Source organism: Macrobrachium rosenbergii, chromosome 45 (assembly GCF_040412425.1).
Source record: "Macrobrachium rosenbergii isolate ZJJX-2024 chromosome 45, ASM4041242v1, whole genome shotgun sequence".
NCBI lineage: Eukaryota > Metazoa > Arthropoda > Malacostraca > Decapoda > Palaemonidae > Macrobrachium > Macrobrachium rosenbergii.
Window position 1 is genome coordinate 16,511,049 of NC_089785.1, and position 19,798 is coordinate 16,530,846.

The 19,798-nt window shown below is 36.6% G+C and overlaps 1 protein-coding gene across 2 annotated transcripts in view; it reads right to left on the reverse strand.

Annotated features, from left to right (window-relative positions):
• Positions 1-1,164: 1,164 nt before the first annotated feature.
• LOC136829717 (uncharacterized) overlaps positions 1,165-19,798 on the reverse strand; it is a 210,221-nt gene continuing 191,587 nt past the window's right edge. The window contains exons 1-6 of one of the 2 annotated variants that reach the window (XM_067088517.1): positions 12,129-12,216; positions 10,843-10,967; positions 7,151-7,849; positions 6,816-6,944; positions 4,091-4,270; positions 1,165-3,717 (exon numbers count right to left, since the gene is read on the reverse strand). In XM_067088517.1, coding sequence (XP_066944618.1) covers positions 3,190-3,717; positions 4,091-4,270; positions 6,816-6,944; positions 7,151-7,849; positions 10,843-10,947 — 1,641 coding nt within the window. In that variant the 5' untranslated portion in view covers positions 10,948-10,967; positions 12,129-12,216 and the 3' untranslated portion in view covers positions 1,165-3,189. Of the gene's footprint in view, positions 3,718-4,090; positions 4,271-6,815; positions 6,945-7,150; positions 7,878-10,842; positions 10,968-12,128; positions 12,217-19,798 lie in introns of those variants that run through there. The other variant, XM_067088516.1, reaches the window with a different exon arrangement.

The window sequence follows — 19,798 nt, forward strand, 5'->3', positions numbered from 1 at the left end:
TTAGATTTTGTCACGACAGCTGTTTCGCTAGTCTGTGGCATTCCAAGCGACTACTGGCTTACAATCAGGATTCACAACCAATTTATTTCACCGTGTGGAGAAAAGTACATAAGTGACCTTGACAGTGCAGTTAAATAAATATTCAATGTGCAGTGCAGTGTGCATAGCATTTACTTAAAAACGTGATACTTCACATTAAACAGACATTGCTGTGCGTGTAGTGTTACAAAAGTCAAAATAAAAAATGAGAAGAGTAGGAAGTCGTCGAAAAATTCAATTGCAATAATCAAAAAATATTTGCTATTACCTATCATCACAAGTTAACAAAGTTACGTTATGTTGAAGCAAAAGTCAAAACATGCGACATGAGCCGTTTATATTTTGAAAATGATCAATGATTGGCCAGATGGAATAGGAATAAAGATCAAGAAATCGAACTGACAACCTTTTCTTTTTTCTCACCAACATTAAAGAGTATAGCGTCTTTCGCAGGACGCGGAAGGAAGACCGTTCTTCGCTCAGAATACACCAGCAAAACAAACTTCGGAAAGAAAATTGAATACGTTCGCTCTAGTATCGCTGAATAATAGGCGCCACGATGTGTTTCCTTTCTCTGAGTAAACAGATAAGCTTGAGAACGATCTGAGATATCGGAAATTACATTTTTAGCCCCTCGTGACAACAGTGAAGGGACCTTTGAAATGTCAACTGCTCCTTCAGAAGTACGCCACGAGAAGCTTTTGATAGTAAATACCAAGGTCTAAAGAGGTATTCTTTAGACCTTGGTAAATACGACGAATTTCGGCAGTCTGGAGACGAGGTGATCACGGAGCATGTCTCTTGGATTTGATTCGTTACAGAGAATAAATGAAATGAAGTAAGATTTTTTTGGGCATCTAGAAATTTAGGGTGGGCAAATCATATAGTATAAATATGCAGTAATACTGATACAGTTGTCTATGCGCGCGCGCGCGTGTGTGTGAGTGCGTGCGTGTGTTTTGTCTGCATAATGGGAGAGCTTTCGAAGCGGATACAGGAATCCAAGTGTTTCACTGTAGTAAATGAAACTTGACGAAAGGGAACTCTTAAATTTTCAAAGCACTCACGGTACTCGTACTTTCTTTAAATAAAAAGAGAAAAGGAGATAATAAGAAACGAGCCTAATTCTTTTCTAGTCATTTTAATGACGCCGAAAAACATGAACTGCTGTCCTGAAAAACAACATAATGATGCCTGGTTACAAGCAGACACGAAATGCCCTCAGATCACTTTCCGTATCTGATTCACAACAATTTAGAATAGAAATTTACAGGCGTTGTATCAAGACAGTATGTTATTTATTAACCACTGTAAAAAGACATCAATAGTAAAATGTATCTGATATTGAATATACTGGTCTGCATATCGTATTTACGAGGGAAATAAAAAAAAAAAAATTTGCACCATGTACTCCTTCATATCAAAAACAGGTAATCTATAATTTCAATGATATGACACAAAATGATGTGCTATAAATAACATGTCAAAAACAGGGTTTAATTAGAATAAAGACAAATACTAGGATGCAAATTCCAAATGATGAGTGATTTTAAATCGGGCATCCAGTTGAACCAAAACATTGAATGGTAACACCATTCCGGATCATATTATCCTGTGTTATTTTCCTGCAATCGCTTATCTACGCTAGTTTTTTTAATGTCAAAGTGATAAGGACACTTCAGATGATTTTTAGAATGTCTGACAATCCTAGATTAGATACAGAAATGAGTCACTAACATTGACCACATTAGTGCTGTCGTTTCTAGATCAAGCTGACCTTACGTTAAAACGGTCTCTTGCTCATGGAAAAATACTTAAAATTTTATTAATACGATTTGTACATTAAATACAATATTGCTCTCAAAACCTGATTTTCTTTCAAGATTCCAAAAGCATTATAATCAAATGTTATTATTGCGACTTATTTCCATGTTTAGACTTTTGGGAAAATCCTCCTAAAACAGACTCAATTTTGATTCTTACTCGAGGATCAGGATTTCTTCAGCATCTCTGTTACCTCTGACCCAACAGTGTGTAATTGTATGCATTTGGCCTAACTAATTGTCTCCTTTTCGGCACGCAAATTTTACCCGCCTAAATGCACACATAGAGACAGAGTGTCTTTCATACTTGGGCAATACCAGTGTATTAGAGAAAAAGAGCCCAATATACTAATAAAAGGAGGTTGGAACGCATATATAAAAAGCAGGCATGAAAGCAAATCAGTCTTACAATATACACACGCGAGGTAAAGGAGTATAACTCACCAACATAAGTAGATATATATATATATATATATATATATATATATATATATATATATATATATATATATATATATATATATATATATATATATATATATATATATATATATAGAGAGAGAGAGAGAGAGAGAGAGAGAGAGAGAGAGAGAGAGAGAGAGAGAGAGAGAGAGAGCCTTTATGACCCGGACTCCTCCTCCCTGCATCTGCCAGTCTTCCCTGAAGTCTTCCTCGACAAACACCTAGATAGCGAGAACTCACCTACCTACGGGTTAGACAATTCGAGTTTCGTCGTTTAAATAATTCACTGCTTTGCGTATTGTAGAGTGACGTCATCAATTCCCAGATATATCCTAGGTATATTTTGAGCAGATGACACTATCCTCCAATTTTTTGACATTTTTAAGTTCATTTTAAAGTTGTAGGATTTATTCAAATCATATTTTTTTCGGTTTACTGCATTCCGTTTCCTCATAAGTTAGGATTTAGACTTCCATGAATGTTATGTGCGTACCCCTTCAAGTGCTCCCTCTAAGTTACTTTCCATCGATTTCATGGATACAGTGTAGGTACAGTGAATGCTTATATCATGAGTGACCTCCCAGTTCCATGAAGTTGTATTATCAGTGTCTTGTAATGAACTTCGTTAGTAATTTCCATACTAATACTTTTTCTACAAAAGACTCGTTCGATTACTTTTTTTTTATGAAAGACTCGTTCCAGTACTTTTTTTTATGAAAGACTTTTACGAGTATTGTTTAAATTATGGCATGCTAGAGACTAACCATATTCCCTCTAAGAATAGTACCACTGTTCCCTAAAAGTATGTCATCATGATGCGAGTTTTGCTCAAACTAAAATGTTCTGAAAACGCAACAAAACACATTCACGACTGAGAATGCCTAGATGGCTGAAAAACGAAACCGCAGTCGGTTATCTTAAGTTGCTTTATGTCATCGAAAGACTGGATTGCATCCTTGACGACTTGGAGACCCTCCTCCACTCTTCCAAACAACCCCTTAATCATCTCGTCTGGATCGTCTCTGGTGCTGATGTAGAACTGCGAGGCTGAGGCTTCAGCCCGCTTTCCCCAGACGCTCCCAGCTCTCCAGGAGTCGCTCTTCTTCTCATTTTCTATAGGGACGGGGACCAGAGGTGCCCCTCCTTCGCCTGTGTTCCTCGCGTAATCTCCTCCCCTGATGTGCTCCCTGCTTTGACCCTTGCCCCAGGTCTCGAGAAGTTTTGAATTAACGTAGGAAACCTCCTTCATCCCCGAGCACAACAGAGCAAAGTTCTTTGCCCTGGGATTGTCTGGTAGAAGCCTAATGTGAACTCTTCCCAAGACCTTTTCCTTGGATCCGATCTCGAGAAACGTTACCATCGATTTTTCTTTCAGGGACATCAGCTCTTTATACTGCAATGAGAAAAAATGGCTGTAGTTCATATCTATTTCTACGGAATCATTCGTTCCATGATGAATCTCTCTTAATGAAGATAATACCAAGATGAGTTTTCTAGGGATTTTTTTTTTTTTTTTACACTTTAAGGGGACCCTAAAATATGATGATACGGGATTAACTGTTCCTCAGCTCTTCAAAAGTGAACTTTATAGTGTATACTTTGTCCTCTGTTTAAGCTCAAAATCAAATAGTTATGTTTTATTATCTATAGAAATGACAAGCAAATAACCTCATTTCTGAGAATTATAGATACCAAGAAAACATCATATTTGTCACGATATGCACATCACAACCAAACCCAAGTCAAGGCAAGTGAGAGGCACATACCCCGATGGTGCGGGCATTCTGAGGAGGCAGTTTGTTCAAGAGGCAGTGCAAGTAGAGGTTATGCCCCCGATAGGAAATCTTGGCGCAGGAGACCTGACCTCGTCCACGCTGAACAGCATAGAGCAGCTCTTGCTCTGCTAAGAGTCTTATGTCTTCTCCCATCTGCAGCACGATGTCACCCTTTTTTTAGATTAAAAAAGTTAAAAATGAGCTTATTTGGAAGCTACTTGAACTCTTCCTTATGCCCTTGGATACCCATAATCATAATGTATGTTAGAGGCAGGAGCTGAGAGAGAAATAGCGTCACCTGTAATGATTATTTTCTTTTAGAGGCTTCACGGACAGAGCACTCAGAAATGGAGCTTTGGCAATTTTGAGAATTTTGCTCCAAACCTCTCATAAGAACGAGTCTTTTGCTTTCTGTTTTGTTAATTTTTTTTTTCACATTCATCAACCGCCACGGTAGCTGGCGATTAGCAAAGCCCAGATACCTGGAGTACACAAAATCCCCGACTTTGGCCCTTTATAACTCTGGAAATATTCAACCGATCGGGATGAAACTTTGGCTTTAGAGGTTTCCTTCTAAGGTTTCTAATCGGGCCATATTTCATCAAAATCCGTCCAGCCATTCTGGAGATCCAGATATCGATTTTTGGCGTTCAGGGGATGTGGTAGGGAGGTTGAGGGACCTAGCATATCTGTGGAGTGATAACGGACTGCTCACAGCTTTAGAAGAGACGCCGTTTTCTTAATGTTTGTGAATAGCAAGTGGTGTCAGGAGAAGCTGGCTGACTTATTGTTAATTATCTTTATTAAAAATTATCACACACGTTGAATTTACCTACGTGGTTTTGGTTTTCGAGATCGTTGACCTACCCTAAATAAAGAGCCTCAATAGGTAGAGTGTTTTCACACACACACACATATTGTATAATAAGCAGCAAACGAGCTGAGCTGACCATAATCAAGGAGAAGCCACCTAGGTCTAAGAAAACTATATCTAAAAGCTAAATAACCCCATTCCTTTGTTACCACACTTTTCTTGATCCAGGGCTTTGCCACTGCAAAGAAAGGACTGACATCACGGGCAAAAAAGTGAAGAAATCACAAAAGGGGTGGTAAAGCCCAGCCATAAGAGACAGACATGGAGGTCAGGGGATACAAAGGAAGGTAAGGCGTAGGGCTTTACTCCGCAACCTGATAATTATGATGAAAGCAAAAATAGAAGTAAGAGTCTTTTCTCAATCATTATAGACAGCGAGTGCCATTATAATATGCAATACGCTAACCATACCTGAAGAGATAGACACTGGCACTTCTTCAAGCAATACAATTTGAAGACATATAGCAAATATATCCACTCACAAGCGCAGGATCATATAAATGCAACACTTCTTTGTGGGTAACATTTTTCTTCTCTTTCCTTCTTTGTCGTGAGAATAATACGGGCGAACTCATTCCGATTGTTGCTGTTGTGGAGACTAGAGGAAAGTTCAACTAAAACCTGGGCCGGGTCAGTGTTGGGTGGTACTGGAATCAGGCGCTCTTGCATAATTTTCACATCATCAGAGGTGGTTCGTCCAAACCAAAGCCTTTTCACTATCCGTATTGTAATGACACTCGCTTTCTATACCGATTGAGAAAAGACTCCTACTTCTACTTTTCGCTTTCATCATAATTTATCAGGTTATGGAGTAAAGCCCTGCGCCCTTCCCCTTCCTTTGTATCCCCTGACCTCCATATCTATCTCTTGTGGCTGGGCTTTACGATCCCCTGTGTGATTTCATCACTTTTTTGTCCATGCTTGTGACTGGCTTAGGTAAGGATGGTTGTTGTCTTGGCTGGGATGTAGTAGTCACTGCTGTTGTATATAGATTCCTTTTCAACGGAGGTTAAATATAAGAGAAGAGAGAGAGAGAGAGAGAGAGAGAGAGAGAGAGAGAGAGAGAGAGAGAGAGAGAGAGAGAGAGAGGTTTAAAAACTAAACAGACCGAGGGGGACAGTGTGACAGAATTGAAAGTAACCACATGAATTAATTATTTTATTTAGCTAATGCATCACTTAAATCTTGCCTCAGTGTCTGTACAGACGTTCAGGATGTAGGCTGTGGAGAGAGAGAGAGAGAGAGAGAGAGAGAGAGAGAGAGAGAGAGAGAGAGAGAGAGAGACTGACAATATATTTTACTGATTTTCTAAGAACATAAAGAGCAATTTCATAGGCAAATTGGAAATTTCGCTGGTTAACAAAAATACCATAAGTTGTGAGACCAAGAAAACCGGTTTTGGGAAGTTCAGATGCTTCAACTGTAAAGGAAGGTATTTTAATATTTTGCGCTGATACATCTGTTAGACTATTACCATAGCTGATAATCAAAGTAGATAAAAGACTATTTCATGAATTAAATGCATAAGACTTAGTTAATGTTTGTTGCCTAAATCCTGATCATAAGTGGTCGACTTTTTAGGCCAAATCCTTAGACTGTGAGAGTGTTTTATTTATAAGCTAAAGCTAAACACCAGTCAGCTTTCCGCTGGCATGGCAGATACTCAGCCACATGACAGTTTTCCACCTAATACCCTACTGGACGCACCATGTAACTTGGAAACTATATTTCAGTACCGATACCCTGTAGCTGAAATCTTGTGCTTTCCCGGGTTTTTGGTGATAATGAATCAGAAGAATGGTTTTAAAGAAAGTAACTGGAGATAGTCAGCCTCCTACTTACCGTGATCACTTCAGGCAAGTTTAACTTTCTGAAGAATGTAGAACTCCGGTAGAATAAGTTGCCATTGATTTCTTCGGAGCTTATGATTTCAAGAATCAGGTTTACTTTGTCTTTCGTTGTTCTACAGACCTAAATTATGAGAAAGACAAGTTATTTTCAGAAGTGCAAATAAATGAACAATATTATTTTGATTTTAACACAGGCACGGTCACTTTGCATTTTCCATACACTGTATCAGGTTATTTTTAATTTTTTGAAAGTTCAACCGTGAATGGTACATAGCTTTAGTATATTATTCAGACAGACAGACATTGAAATTGAATGGGGGTTATTACCTTTTCTGCATTTTTCAATGCATCCTTATTTTCTGGAGGCAAATCATGGTTGACCATCCATTCCTCGATCTCATTATGACACATGTCAGCTTTTCCAAGAGAATTTGCAGCGTCCCCTGAAGTTTTGGCTTTCCCCAGGTCTTCAGACACGACAAGCAAATCCTTCCGTTTATTTTCTGATTCTAAAATTTGGGTGCGAATTCTAGTACTCTCCATCTCCAGCTCTTGGATGGCCATTTTGTTTAGGTGGACGAGCACCTGGAGTTTAACCCTTAATTCACACTCCACGGTCTCGATGACAGAGTTCAAGTCTTCCTCCAAAGGAGTGATCGTGTTCAGTCTGTCTTTCAGCTGACCTTCCCTGTCCTCACAGTCCTTCACCAGTTGCTCTGTGGCATCTTTGTATTCCTTCGTCATTCGTGCCATCCTCTTCGACATGGGATGGGATCCTTTGCCTCTGTCTGCTGAATCCTGGAATCTCATGAAATCCTCCACTCCATAGTTGATTTTGAAATTCTTAGCTGACACACCGCTGACGTATTCGCGGCAAATGGGACAAAACGAGGCACCACTGCGGAGCATTGTGTCAATGCAGGAGGTGCAGAGATGATGTGAGCATTGGAGATTTCGCGGGCGACGCTCTTCCCCGTTGAATTCCTGTTTGCAAACAGGGCATTCCCTCGGATTGCGAAAGGTGTCCTGCAAAGGAGAGAAACAACGCCACTGACTGTCTGAAGGAATACTGTCATGGGTAAATGGCAATAACACCAACAGTAGTTAGTCTTAGATTATATCTACATGTTTGTATGTTGGTTAAGCCATTTTCTATGCAGAGCCTGCAACAAACATACGATATCATTGAAATCATCCAGACCACAATAATAAGGACAAACAGTTCCTTAGCGAAATGTGGAAAGTGTGGTCAGTTTCCTTAGAATTTACATGCGAATTCCTCAGGTTTTCTCTTGCAATAATAATATTTACTTATTAAGACAGCGAAGAAAATACTTGAATTCAAGTAGGTTCGAATATTATTTAATAATGAGGCGTGGCACCAGTAACTGAAGACACGCCTAAAGACATGCACAAAGGCACTCCTCTATAAATACATACTAGCCTGAAACAATTCGGATCATAACGGAAAGAGTATATGTAATGTATGAAGGATAATGTACACATGAGGTTATATATATATATATATATATATATATATATATATATATATATATATATATATATATATATATATATATATATATATATATATATATGTATATATATATATATATATATATATATATATATATATATATATATATTATATATATGTATATATATATATATATATATATATATATATATATATATATATATATATGTCTGTGTGTGTGTGTACATCCATCAGACAGGAAGACTGCAATGGCTAATATAATTTCAATGAAGTTTTTTTTTATAGGTAATGACAAGAGATTAAAATATTGGAGTGCTCCACCAGGTTATGAAAGACCTTTGGTACTCAGTATACTGATAGCAAGCTTTCCAAATGCTTCGAACAGGCACCAGTATACATATATGAAGTATGCTTTACATATATACACTTTTGCACTTCGAACAAGCACTACAATTAGTATAGTCACCCAATTAACATTTATCGTTCGTTTTCTTCTTGAGACGCACGTACGCTTACGTTTTCTTTTGTTGCACTTAGCGATAATAAACGCGGCAAATATTGAAATTAATGATACCAAGGGTAAAAAATCATCAAAACACCATCGACAGACGGGGAAAATCATGAAGATTTGGTTACCTGGCCTTGTTGATGGGAGTGATGAACAACTGACGCAGTGTATTTACCCAACTGAGACAAGCCAACAGTAATTTACGAATGTTATAAGTTTTCTGATTATAGATTATACGTTGCTAATACTTGAAAGCATGTTCGTGATAATTCCAGTCTGAGAGGTATGTCCTGTAACACAACTGAACCAAGATATTGTATCTATGTGACTCTAAGTATGAGTTTGTTGAAGGTTGCTGCATTTAAAGTTGTTTTCTTATTGCTTAGCTACAGTAGTTCTATATAAAAATATGAGATTATCTGGGAATTTCAGGTTTTCATTTGCTACATGTAACTGAACACGGACGTTTTCAGATTGGCTCTGAGTGACTGCTTTCATTCAGTCTTACTCTTAATAATTTCCAAGATCAGTTTGGCTATCAGTACAGAAACACAGATATTCCAAATCAGTGCTAGATCAGTAAGATATAGGATGAACTACAAGATGGTAAAAATTATAACTGAGTGAATTACTCTTTTTCTCTAAATCTCATCTTCTCCGATTTGAATGAGCGGTAACTCGTGTATGTTTCTCACCTAACCTCCAAGGATTATGATTCCTTAAAGTTACAGCCAAGGCCAAAATTCAAACCTTAAAAAGGGTTACAAACTGATTTTATTTTAATACTTTTTTATCTATTTATTTTTTTTTTCTTTTTTGATAAGTGGGATCTCTTCTTTCTGTATTTTCCTCCACTTCCTCTTACTTCTTCCTAATGAACACCAAATTCTTTGGAAGCTTGAATTTCAAGTCAGTGGCCCTGTGGGGGCTTGTTCCATATGAATGGGTTTCATCTACTGAATAATAATAATAATAATAATAATAATAATAATAATAATAATAATAATAATAATAATAATAATAATAATAATAATTTATCAAAAGTAAAGAAGCCAAACTAAAATTAATTAGGAAGGAGGAAAAATGCTCCTGTCTGGAAGTGAATGGTTGATGAGTAATGACAATGAACGATAAAATGTTGAAGCTGTTGACTTAAACTGTTTTGTCAAATAAGATGAGTCGGAAGGGTAATGAATAAAGAGATACGAAAAAGATCTTATCTGTTGATGAGGACATGTCAAGAGACGGATCACAGTATTTGAAAGTGGTTAGTATTTTCAAGAGAATAAAGGACAGAATATTAAAAACAAGTCTGTACAAATCAACAGTTTGGAAGCAGGAAGACTGGGAGACCTAGAAAGCATTGACCGAATGGGGTGCGTGAGATGTTGGAACAAGTAAGTCTCAGTATATCCGAGTAGAGCGATATTTTCGTCTAAATAATAGAGGTGAGTAGTGAACTGCGTGCCAAAGAGTTTTTGTGTAAATATGCAAAGCGGCTAAAGCTCCGGCAGCAACTACGTTTTTATACCTAAACATCTTTTTTATGGAAAACGCTTTTATTGACCAAAAAACTATGTAAATAATTGGTGAGGGTGTATTAGTCTGCATTTACGTGTTCAAAGCATCAGATAAGACGATAGCAAACAAATGTTTAGTGTTCCTGAATCGTAGATAATTTAGAACCAGTATCTTATCAAATCTTACCGATCATATCAACATATGCTAAAACGTTCGGCTACCACCAATTGGTGGCAAAAAAGACAGTGTTCGTATGTGTTTGTGTCCACGTTATTATTGTACGCACTTCTAGTTTCGGCCAGGAAATTCGTTTCCCAGTGTTCTCGTCTCAATCAGTTCGAAAGGTTTCTTTTTGACCAAAACTGCTTAATTTAATCAGCACCGAAGAGAAGAAACGCCCAAAGAAACACAGTGATTAAAAATACTGTTGACACTGAAAAGCTGAACACGTGACAACCGAACATTGCTGCACGATGGTGGAATGGCTCTCACCCCTAAAGGTCCTACAAAAAACGGTTCGTCTTCCAGGGAGTCCTCCGTCTTCAATATATAAGTAAGGAGGACCACTACCGCTACGGCCGCAATAAATGCCACCATCTTTGTCACTACACGTGCACCTAATGTTACAAAACAGTACATGTATTTATTTTCTCACTTTAAACCATTCGAGATTATTACAGTGTAAAATTAACAGCTATGGTCAAAATATGGGTATGAAAATGCATAAACAAACACTCGCTCGCGTTGATGCACACACAGACATATAAGAGATTTCAGATGTTTGGTTGATTTCATGCGGTCTGACTTTCAACTGTGTAACTGATTGAGTTTTCCTCTCCTATGAAAGAGTTCTAAAGATCTTGCATATATATATATATATATATATATATATATATATATATATATATATATATACACATATATATATATATATATATATATATATAAACATATATATATATATATATACATAAACATATATATATATATATATATGCATATAAACATATATATATATATATATATAAATATATATATATATATATATATATATATATATATATATATATATATATATATATATTATTATATACAATACTGTACGTGCTGGTTTCACAAAAAATAAAAATCATATCGAAACACCTCGGTTACACGGATAAAGCTACATAGGATTCAATCGTCCAAACATCTCCAATATCTTGATTAAAGAAAGCTCTCAGATTATCTATAGATTACGAACAAAAACTATTTGACTTGATGCCAATCCACTGATTTTATAAATGACCTTCACGTGATTGTGTCGACAATGGAAACCTATATAAACAAAACTCTAAAAGATTCCAGAGAAGCAAAATATTTACTTTGAATTGATCTATTTCTATTGACACTAAGAAGCTGACCTCTTACGCCGGATTACAATAGGTATGTTAATTGTCCTTTTCTAATCAGTCTGACTTTACTTCTATAGTTTTCCGGTCTTTCTGAATACATTTGGAAAACATTTAATAGATACACACACATATAATATATATATATATATAAACACACACACATATATATATATATATATATATATATATATATATATATATATATATATATATATATATATATATATATATATATATGTGTGTGTGTGTGTGTGTGTGTATGAGAGATAATCCTTTCAATTGTCAAACTCGGACGAAATTATTGTTGATAATGTCCAGTGGGGTATCTGCAATTCCACCAAAACTGAGAACACAAATTAGCACAAACTGCTTTCTCCAGTTACGTACCATGTCAGCGTTCAAATCAGAAATCCTCACACTTGCGTCAGTGGATCCAGAAGCTATATGCGATGCGAAGTGCTGATGTTGATAATGCAATCAATCTTTCACCCGCAAGTTTTATATGCCCCAAAATATAAAAGTCAGCGTATCGCTAGTGATAAGCATTACGATAAGGAATCGAGCTCCTTCTTTCCTGGAAACTGTTGGTAATAGATTCATGTTGTTGGTGCTTGTTTAGTTTTGTCTGGAACTAAATTTGAATGCTTTATTAAATTAAGAGGTGAAAGCAAGGTTTCTGTAACGCAACCTCTCTTTCTCACGCCAATTTAAATGAAGTATTTTAATGAGGAAGGTAATCTGACGAAATTTATAGGGTTTCCTGACATGTATTGGACACGTTTTGTGCGGTGATACGCTTCACATCTTGGTTGGGTACTAAGCCTTGTGAACGTGAACACGAGTCACGTCGTCAGGTACATCAATCATTCAGTTGATGATGCGAAGAAAATGCGTATCATGATGAAATAGCGTTCATTACAGCAAGGAAAACAAAGCCTTCTTTGCAAATCTTTCGCGATAAGGATGTGAAGTATTTCATTAGCATTTCTCTACAATGATAAACGAAATTTCCTGTTGAGAGTATATCGCTAAATTGCATAAAAAATGACTCTGAAATTAAAGACTCGTGCCCAGTTACTAAAAGGAGGAATAAGGAAGCCAGGAAATTCTGATTGCATTAAAGCCTAGTTAGTATTAAGCAGAAACTGCTAGACAACACCTCATCAATTGTCTCTTGGCAATGCAGTTGTAGGATGAGACAGAGAAACTGTCCTTTTGTAGCCAGAGCGTCCAGTCACGTTGGTTCCTTTATGGCTGGCCAACTCTTGCTGAAGTGTGATAACCGCTGGTCCCCGTGAATGAGGGTCATTTGATTCTGAATCAAGTGGTTCTTTTATATTCCAGAAGAATCAGATCTTCGTGAAACAATATGCTCACTTACTTAAACGTGTGTATAAATAAGCTAAGTATACCTTACTTAACCAGACCACTGAGCTGATTAACAGCTCTTAACGAATGAGTAGATTTATCATGATATACTCAACAATATGCTGGAGAGTTTTGTGAGTGACATTTCTATCCACTATTCTCCATCAATTTTTGCTCCAAGGTTAAAGGCCTTTGTCGCTGCGATACCAGGTTATTGCAAACCGAACAAATGGTCACAGACGACTTAAGGCAGAATAGAAGGGAATCTAAGGCCAGCTTTTAAAAGTTGATTTTATTATTTTCACTTTCCTTTGTGGAGAACTTTGTTCACCAATACCTTAACTGTTGGGCTTGAGTCATCGAGATGTGAAAAAATGTCTATTACTTTTTCCTTAGAGGAAATGGCAGTAACATGCGGAGCAAAATAACGAGATCATGTACCAAACTTGTTATAATACGTATATATTTTAATCTGTACATTTCCTGGAGATTTTAGCAACGTTATTATTGTTATGAATCAGAAGACGAAACCTATTCATATGGAACAAGCCCACACGGGTCACTGACTTGAATTTCAAGCTTCCAAAGAATATGGTGTTCATTAGGAAGAAGAGGAGGTAAATAGAAATAAAGAAGGTACCACTTATTTAAAAAGAAAAAAAAAATAAATAAATAAACATAAAAATTTATAAAAAAAAAAAAAAACAAGAACAACATTAAGGTGGCAATGCATTGCACGTTCGCTTGAACTTCTGAAGTTTAAATTGCCAATTGCACGACATCCTCTGGGAGGCTGCTCGGCAGTCCAACGGTGTGAGGGATAAAGGACCTCTGGAACTGAGAAGTTCGACAGCGAGGCACATTTACTGCATATTGGTGCTGCTGTTCAGAGAATCTGGCTGCCCTCGGCAAGAAGAAGGGGTCAGGGATCAATTATGAATGTGAAAGATCTCTGTTGAAATACAACGTATGAAAAAGTGACAAACAAGAGACCACCCGTCGATGGTCCAAGTCACAACTGCTAACATTAGGAAACGGAAAAAGAAACCTACCACCGCAGACCACTCTATCTAAAAGAGATACACCTCTGGCAGAAGCAGACATCCACACCGGAGAACAGTATTCCAGTAAATAAAAATATATATATATATATATATATATATATATATATATATATATATATATATATATACACTGTATATTATATACATATATACATGCATACATACATACATGTATATATGTACACAAGTACACACATATACAAATAATATATATACATACATAATGATAATCTCATCATCAAATGATTCTTTCACTCATCACCACAGGTGAAAAAATAAAATACTGGGTATAGGTCCTGACCAGTTTCCACTTTACTTCCAAGTCACTGAAGAAGGGCTGATAATTACTGCTAAAAATCACAATATACAAGGTTGGGGACAGTACGGGTTAACATACAAAACCGCTGGAAACTACAAATCCTCACCTGACAGGTATCAAAGGTGACAAAACTCATTAGTGCTAGTGTCGGTTCTATGTTTACAAATATGATCATCCTTTTTCTTATAAAATCTACTACATCCCTCTTAATTTAAACAAATTTAACAAATTTCTTTTGAAGTTATGAGGTCACGTTTATACCTGCCTTGACTAATGTGCATGTCATGACTATTACTTTCTTTTATAAAACTAGATTCGGTGATATTTCTTTCCAGTGCATTATTAGAATAAGCTATCTTTTTTGCCCCTGCCCAATTGTTCTCTCTAACAAGTACAAAAATTCTACTGTTCACCTGTGCATATCTTGCACGTAGCTTATGGTTTTCTTATTTCTTTTGCAGTGCTTTTTAAAGTTTGTCTAATGTGAAAGTTATAACAAGAGTTACATGGGATTTCTCATGGATTTTTGTGGGAAACTGCTCCAAAAAAAGGCATCAGGAAACCAAAAAGATAGAGGTTACCGAAGAACTTGAAACAGCATTAACCTTATGGTCTTGATAACGACGCAGATAGCAACATGAGTGCAGTTTACTTCTCAAATATATAGGACGAAGTCAAGGTTAAAACACTGACGAATGTATTTCATGAATACATTTTGGTTATTTAGGGTTTCATACGAAGCTGATTCCTGGGTCATACGAGCCGTTTCTACCACAGGTAAGTTGATAGCAAGTTGCGTAGTAATCAGATATCTAAGTGATAAAAGGTATACAATTTTGGAAGAACTTATCACACAGATAAACTTTATCGTATGAAAAGATTGGGACGTATTGTTCTCAAAGTTTTTTTCAGTCTAAGGAGAATGCAATTTACCCTATTTTTTATAAACTAATATTTCATTTAACAACAGGAACCTCTCATCTCTTAATTTAGTACAGTTTCTGTATTGCCAGACATCCATATTGCATATCTTATCTGACTGCCGACGCTACAAATACATAAATGTTTATCAACTGTTTTCAACAGGCGGTACTCTTTCCATTTGCTATTGAAGAATATGAAATTGAAAACCTTCCTTGCCAGCAAATTAATATATATATATATATATATATATATATATATATATATATATATATATATATATATATATATATATATTTATATATACAGTATATATACATATACATATACACACACACACACACATATATATATATATATATATATATATATATATATATATATATATATATATATACACATATACAGTACATACAAATACTAGCTAACCAACCCTGCAATGCCCAAGAAAACTGAATGTCTGTCTCTCTGTCTGTCTGTCTCTTTCTCCTCCCTAACACCCTCTCTCTCTCTCTCTCTCTCTCTCTCTCTCTCTCCTCACTAACATCCCCTCTACTCTCTCTCTCTCACCAACTCTCCCTCACTCTTTCCCTCTTTCTCCTCCCTAATAGCCCCTCTACTCTCTCTCCTCCTTTCCTATTAAGATAGTTGCTTCAATTACACTGCCCAACATATCTGACATTTCACCTCTCCTCAACACACCCCGCCCCCAAGTCCTACTGGGGCTGAACTTGGACTTAAAGGGCATTGGGAGTGTTACTTTTCATCTCAGCTGACCAACCTGGCACTGCCTGGAAAACTCTGGCTGACAACCGATAAACTTTCTTTCTCTCTCTCTCTCTCTCTCTCTCTCTCACTCTTTCCCTCTTTCTTCTTCTTAACACCCCCTCTACTCGCTCTCTCTCACTTCCTCTCTTTCCCCTCTTTCTCCTCCCTAATACCCCCTCTACTCTCTCTTTCTCAATTCCTCTCTCTAACACACACTCTCTCTGTCTCTCTCTCTCACTCTTTCCGTTTCCTGTTAAGATAGTTGCTTCAGTTACATTGCCCAGCGTTTCTGACATTTCATATTTCACCCCTTCTCACCCCCACTTGCTATCGGGGCTGAACTTGGACTTAAAGAGCACTGGGAGTATCACCATTCATCTCAGTGACCTCGAAAACTATGGGTTAAAAACTAATACCTGTTGTTTTCGGCTATTTATATGTCACCCCTTCCCACCCCCAACCCCTTTGGTGACAGTGATGTCATACTCCCCTACAGTATTCTTTGCCAGGTAGTAAGTCATATGCATACCGAAATGAGGCATGATAAATTCGTGAGTTTATTTAGTTATTAAGTCTACAGGCAGAACTAGCCCCGTTTCATGGAAGCCCTTCCCACCCCCACCCCCTTTGGTGTCCTTTGGTGCTAGTGATGTTTTACCCCCACAGGACTCTTTTCTAGCTAGTAAGTCATATGTATGCCAAGTTTGGTTGAAATTGTTCAGTGCATTTCCGAGTTATGCTGGATCATATGTACACAGATACACACACATACATTAATCCATTTATATATATATATATATATATATATATATATATATATATATATATATATATATATATATATATATATATATATGTATATATACATATATATAATAATACATACAAACACACACACATACATACATAAATCCATTTATATATATGTATATCTATATATCTGTGTATGGATATATACATATATATAATATACACATACAAACACACACGCACTATTTTATATATATATATATATATATATATATATATATATATATATATATATATATATAAAGAAAAGAAATTGGGACTAAGAAAATCTGACAGTAAATGAATCACACAAAAGAGGTTGGGGTGAAATAACACGAAACAAGTATTCCTTAAAAAAAACTATTTTAACAAAATGTATAAAACAAACTATGTTATCTCTTAACAAAACCAGCCAGTAGCTTCTTACATTTACTAATACACAAAATATCTATCAGTGTAAATGAAATCTGATAATCATCAGATAAGCAAATGTCAAGCAAAAGTCAAATATAATCACACCACAACAATCGTTAGTGGAAAACATTACTGAGCACATCATAACCCACACACACTTCTTCAGAGCAATGACACTCAGGGACCTCAATGCATTAAACAATTCACAAATACTTTGCACAAATTCTAAACATTGTAATACGTTGAATAATTCTTACTGGTACCTCAGATCCCAAACACAGGAAACATATTACATAAAATGATAATAATGAGTTCATTGCACACATTTCCATGGAAACCATGAATCTTAACCATCACTGTTACTTAAATACCAGCCTGAAAACGCCTTTAATAACAGGCATCACAATAAACATCTTACTATTACTAAATACCTTAACCACCATGAATACTTCAAGCACAGTAACAAAAGGGACCACAAACAGAAATCATAAAAATCATCAAAACACTAGCGTTATCACGTAATTTACCGATATGGTTTATCAAAAATCATGCCGCCACAAAACCACAAAATCATCAGCCTCTTGAGTATATAACATTACCAATGGAAAAACCTTGAGTACAAAACCCCCTTTGCAGCAAATGCTGCAGGACACTCCAGACACTCACTGTGGCAAACAGGGGAGATAAACAAAACAAATGATACTGATTTGTGGTAATTAAAAATGGCGTCACAACACTTAGGTTACTGACGCCGTAGTAAAATTAAATAGGAAACTAAAAAGAAAGATAAATAAGTTTAAAAGGAGTTTCATATAAGAAATATATGAAAGTATATATATATATATATATATATATATATATATATATATATATATAATCATATCTGTAAATACATATATACTATACATACATACATACATACATACGTACACATATTGTATATGCATATGTGCCTGTTTGAACATGAAAATGTGCAGACTCCCCTGTGTTGAGGATTCCCACATTTTCACACTCTATAATGGAACAGACAATTTCCTCTTTGACTGGTAATAATATCACCCCAAAGAGGGCTTCTATATTCATATCTCCCAGAATAACAAAGGGACGTGACAGCTGTTGGATAAGGGATTTAAATTCATCAGCATGGAAGACTTTACTTGGTGGTAGTTAGAGAGAGCATACTGTATATTTTCTTTGCAAACGAATCTGCATACCTATCACTTGCCTTGTAGACTGGATGCTAATAGGTTTTTTTGGGATGTCATTACGAATATATAAAGTTACACCCCAAAAGCTTCCTATATTTATGTTATACAGGGAATGATAGGCTGTATACTCTCGTGGGCTCAGACACACATTATCGATCATAGTCTCCTGCAAAGCTATACATACATGAGACACTTCTGACATGAGCAGCCTTAGTTTTTCCCATTTCGCTCTTTATCAATGACAGTTCCACTGGAGAATATGAATGAATTTAAATTTAGATTTTGAGACCCTTAAACTGAAGCCCCTTTTCAGTGATTCAACTTTACTACCTTGCTCCTGTTTTTTTCCAGGAGACTGATTGCTTATGGCTGCCTTCTGTTTTAAGGTTGATGACTGACATTTCCATAGAGGAGAAACCTGCTGCAGATGGCACAGCCTCCCCAGTATTATGAGTGTTGGGCATCTTTGATGCCATCTTTGTCATGGGAATATCAAGCTCAGGAGCACCAGACAAAGCAGGCACTGCCTGAGGAGAAGTGGAAATGTCACATACAATTTGTGCATCCTCTGAAGCACCAGGAGCACCAGTCACGGCCAGTGCAGGCTCCAATGAGACACAAGAACCAGATACAGATAATAAAGCTTCCAAAGAGGTGGACACACTAGGTATCACTAGCGCAACCTTCAGAGAGGCAGAAGTGCCAGGCATATCTGGCACTGCCTCTAAAGAGGCAGGAACGTCACAAACAACTGGCACAGCCTCTGAAGAGGCAGAAGTGCAAGAAATTACTGGCACACCCTCTAAAGAGGCAGAAGTGCAAGAAATTACTGGCACATCCTCTAAAGAGGCAGAAGTACATGTTGCCATTAATCTTCCCTTTGTTTTACCAAAGGAAGCACTTCTAGTAGCATTTACATTTCTTCTACGGTTTGCAGCAACACTCGAAAAGCATATCCCAGGTCTAACATATTGGCTTAAAATTTTCTGTTTAGCCTCAGTAAAGTGATGTGTTCAGTTACCCCTTGAGATTCATATCTCCTTTTCCATGATGTACACATCACAATTTTGTGAAGAAGATGGGTGGTTTTCTGTGCAATGTATACACTGCTTCTTTATAACACACCATGCTGAGGTTCACTACACTTAACACATGTGGCAAGCTTGCCTTGAAGATTCTGCCTACAAGACCCTAACATATGACCAT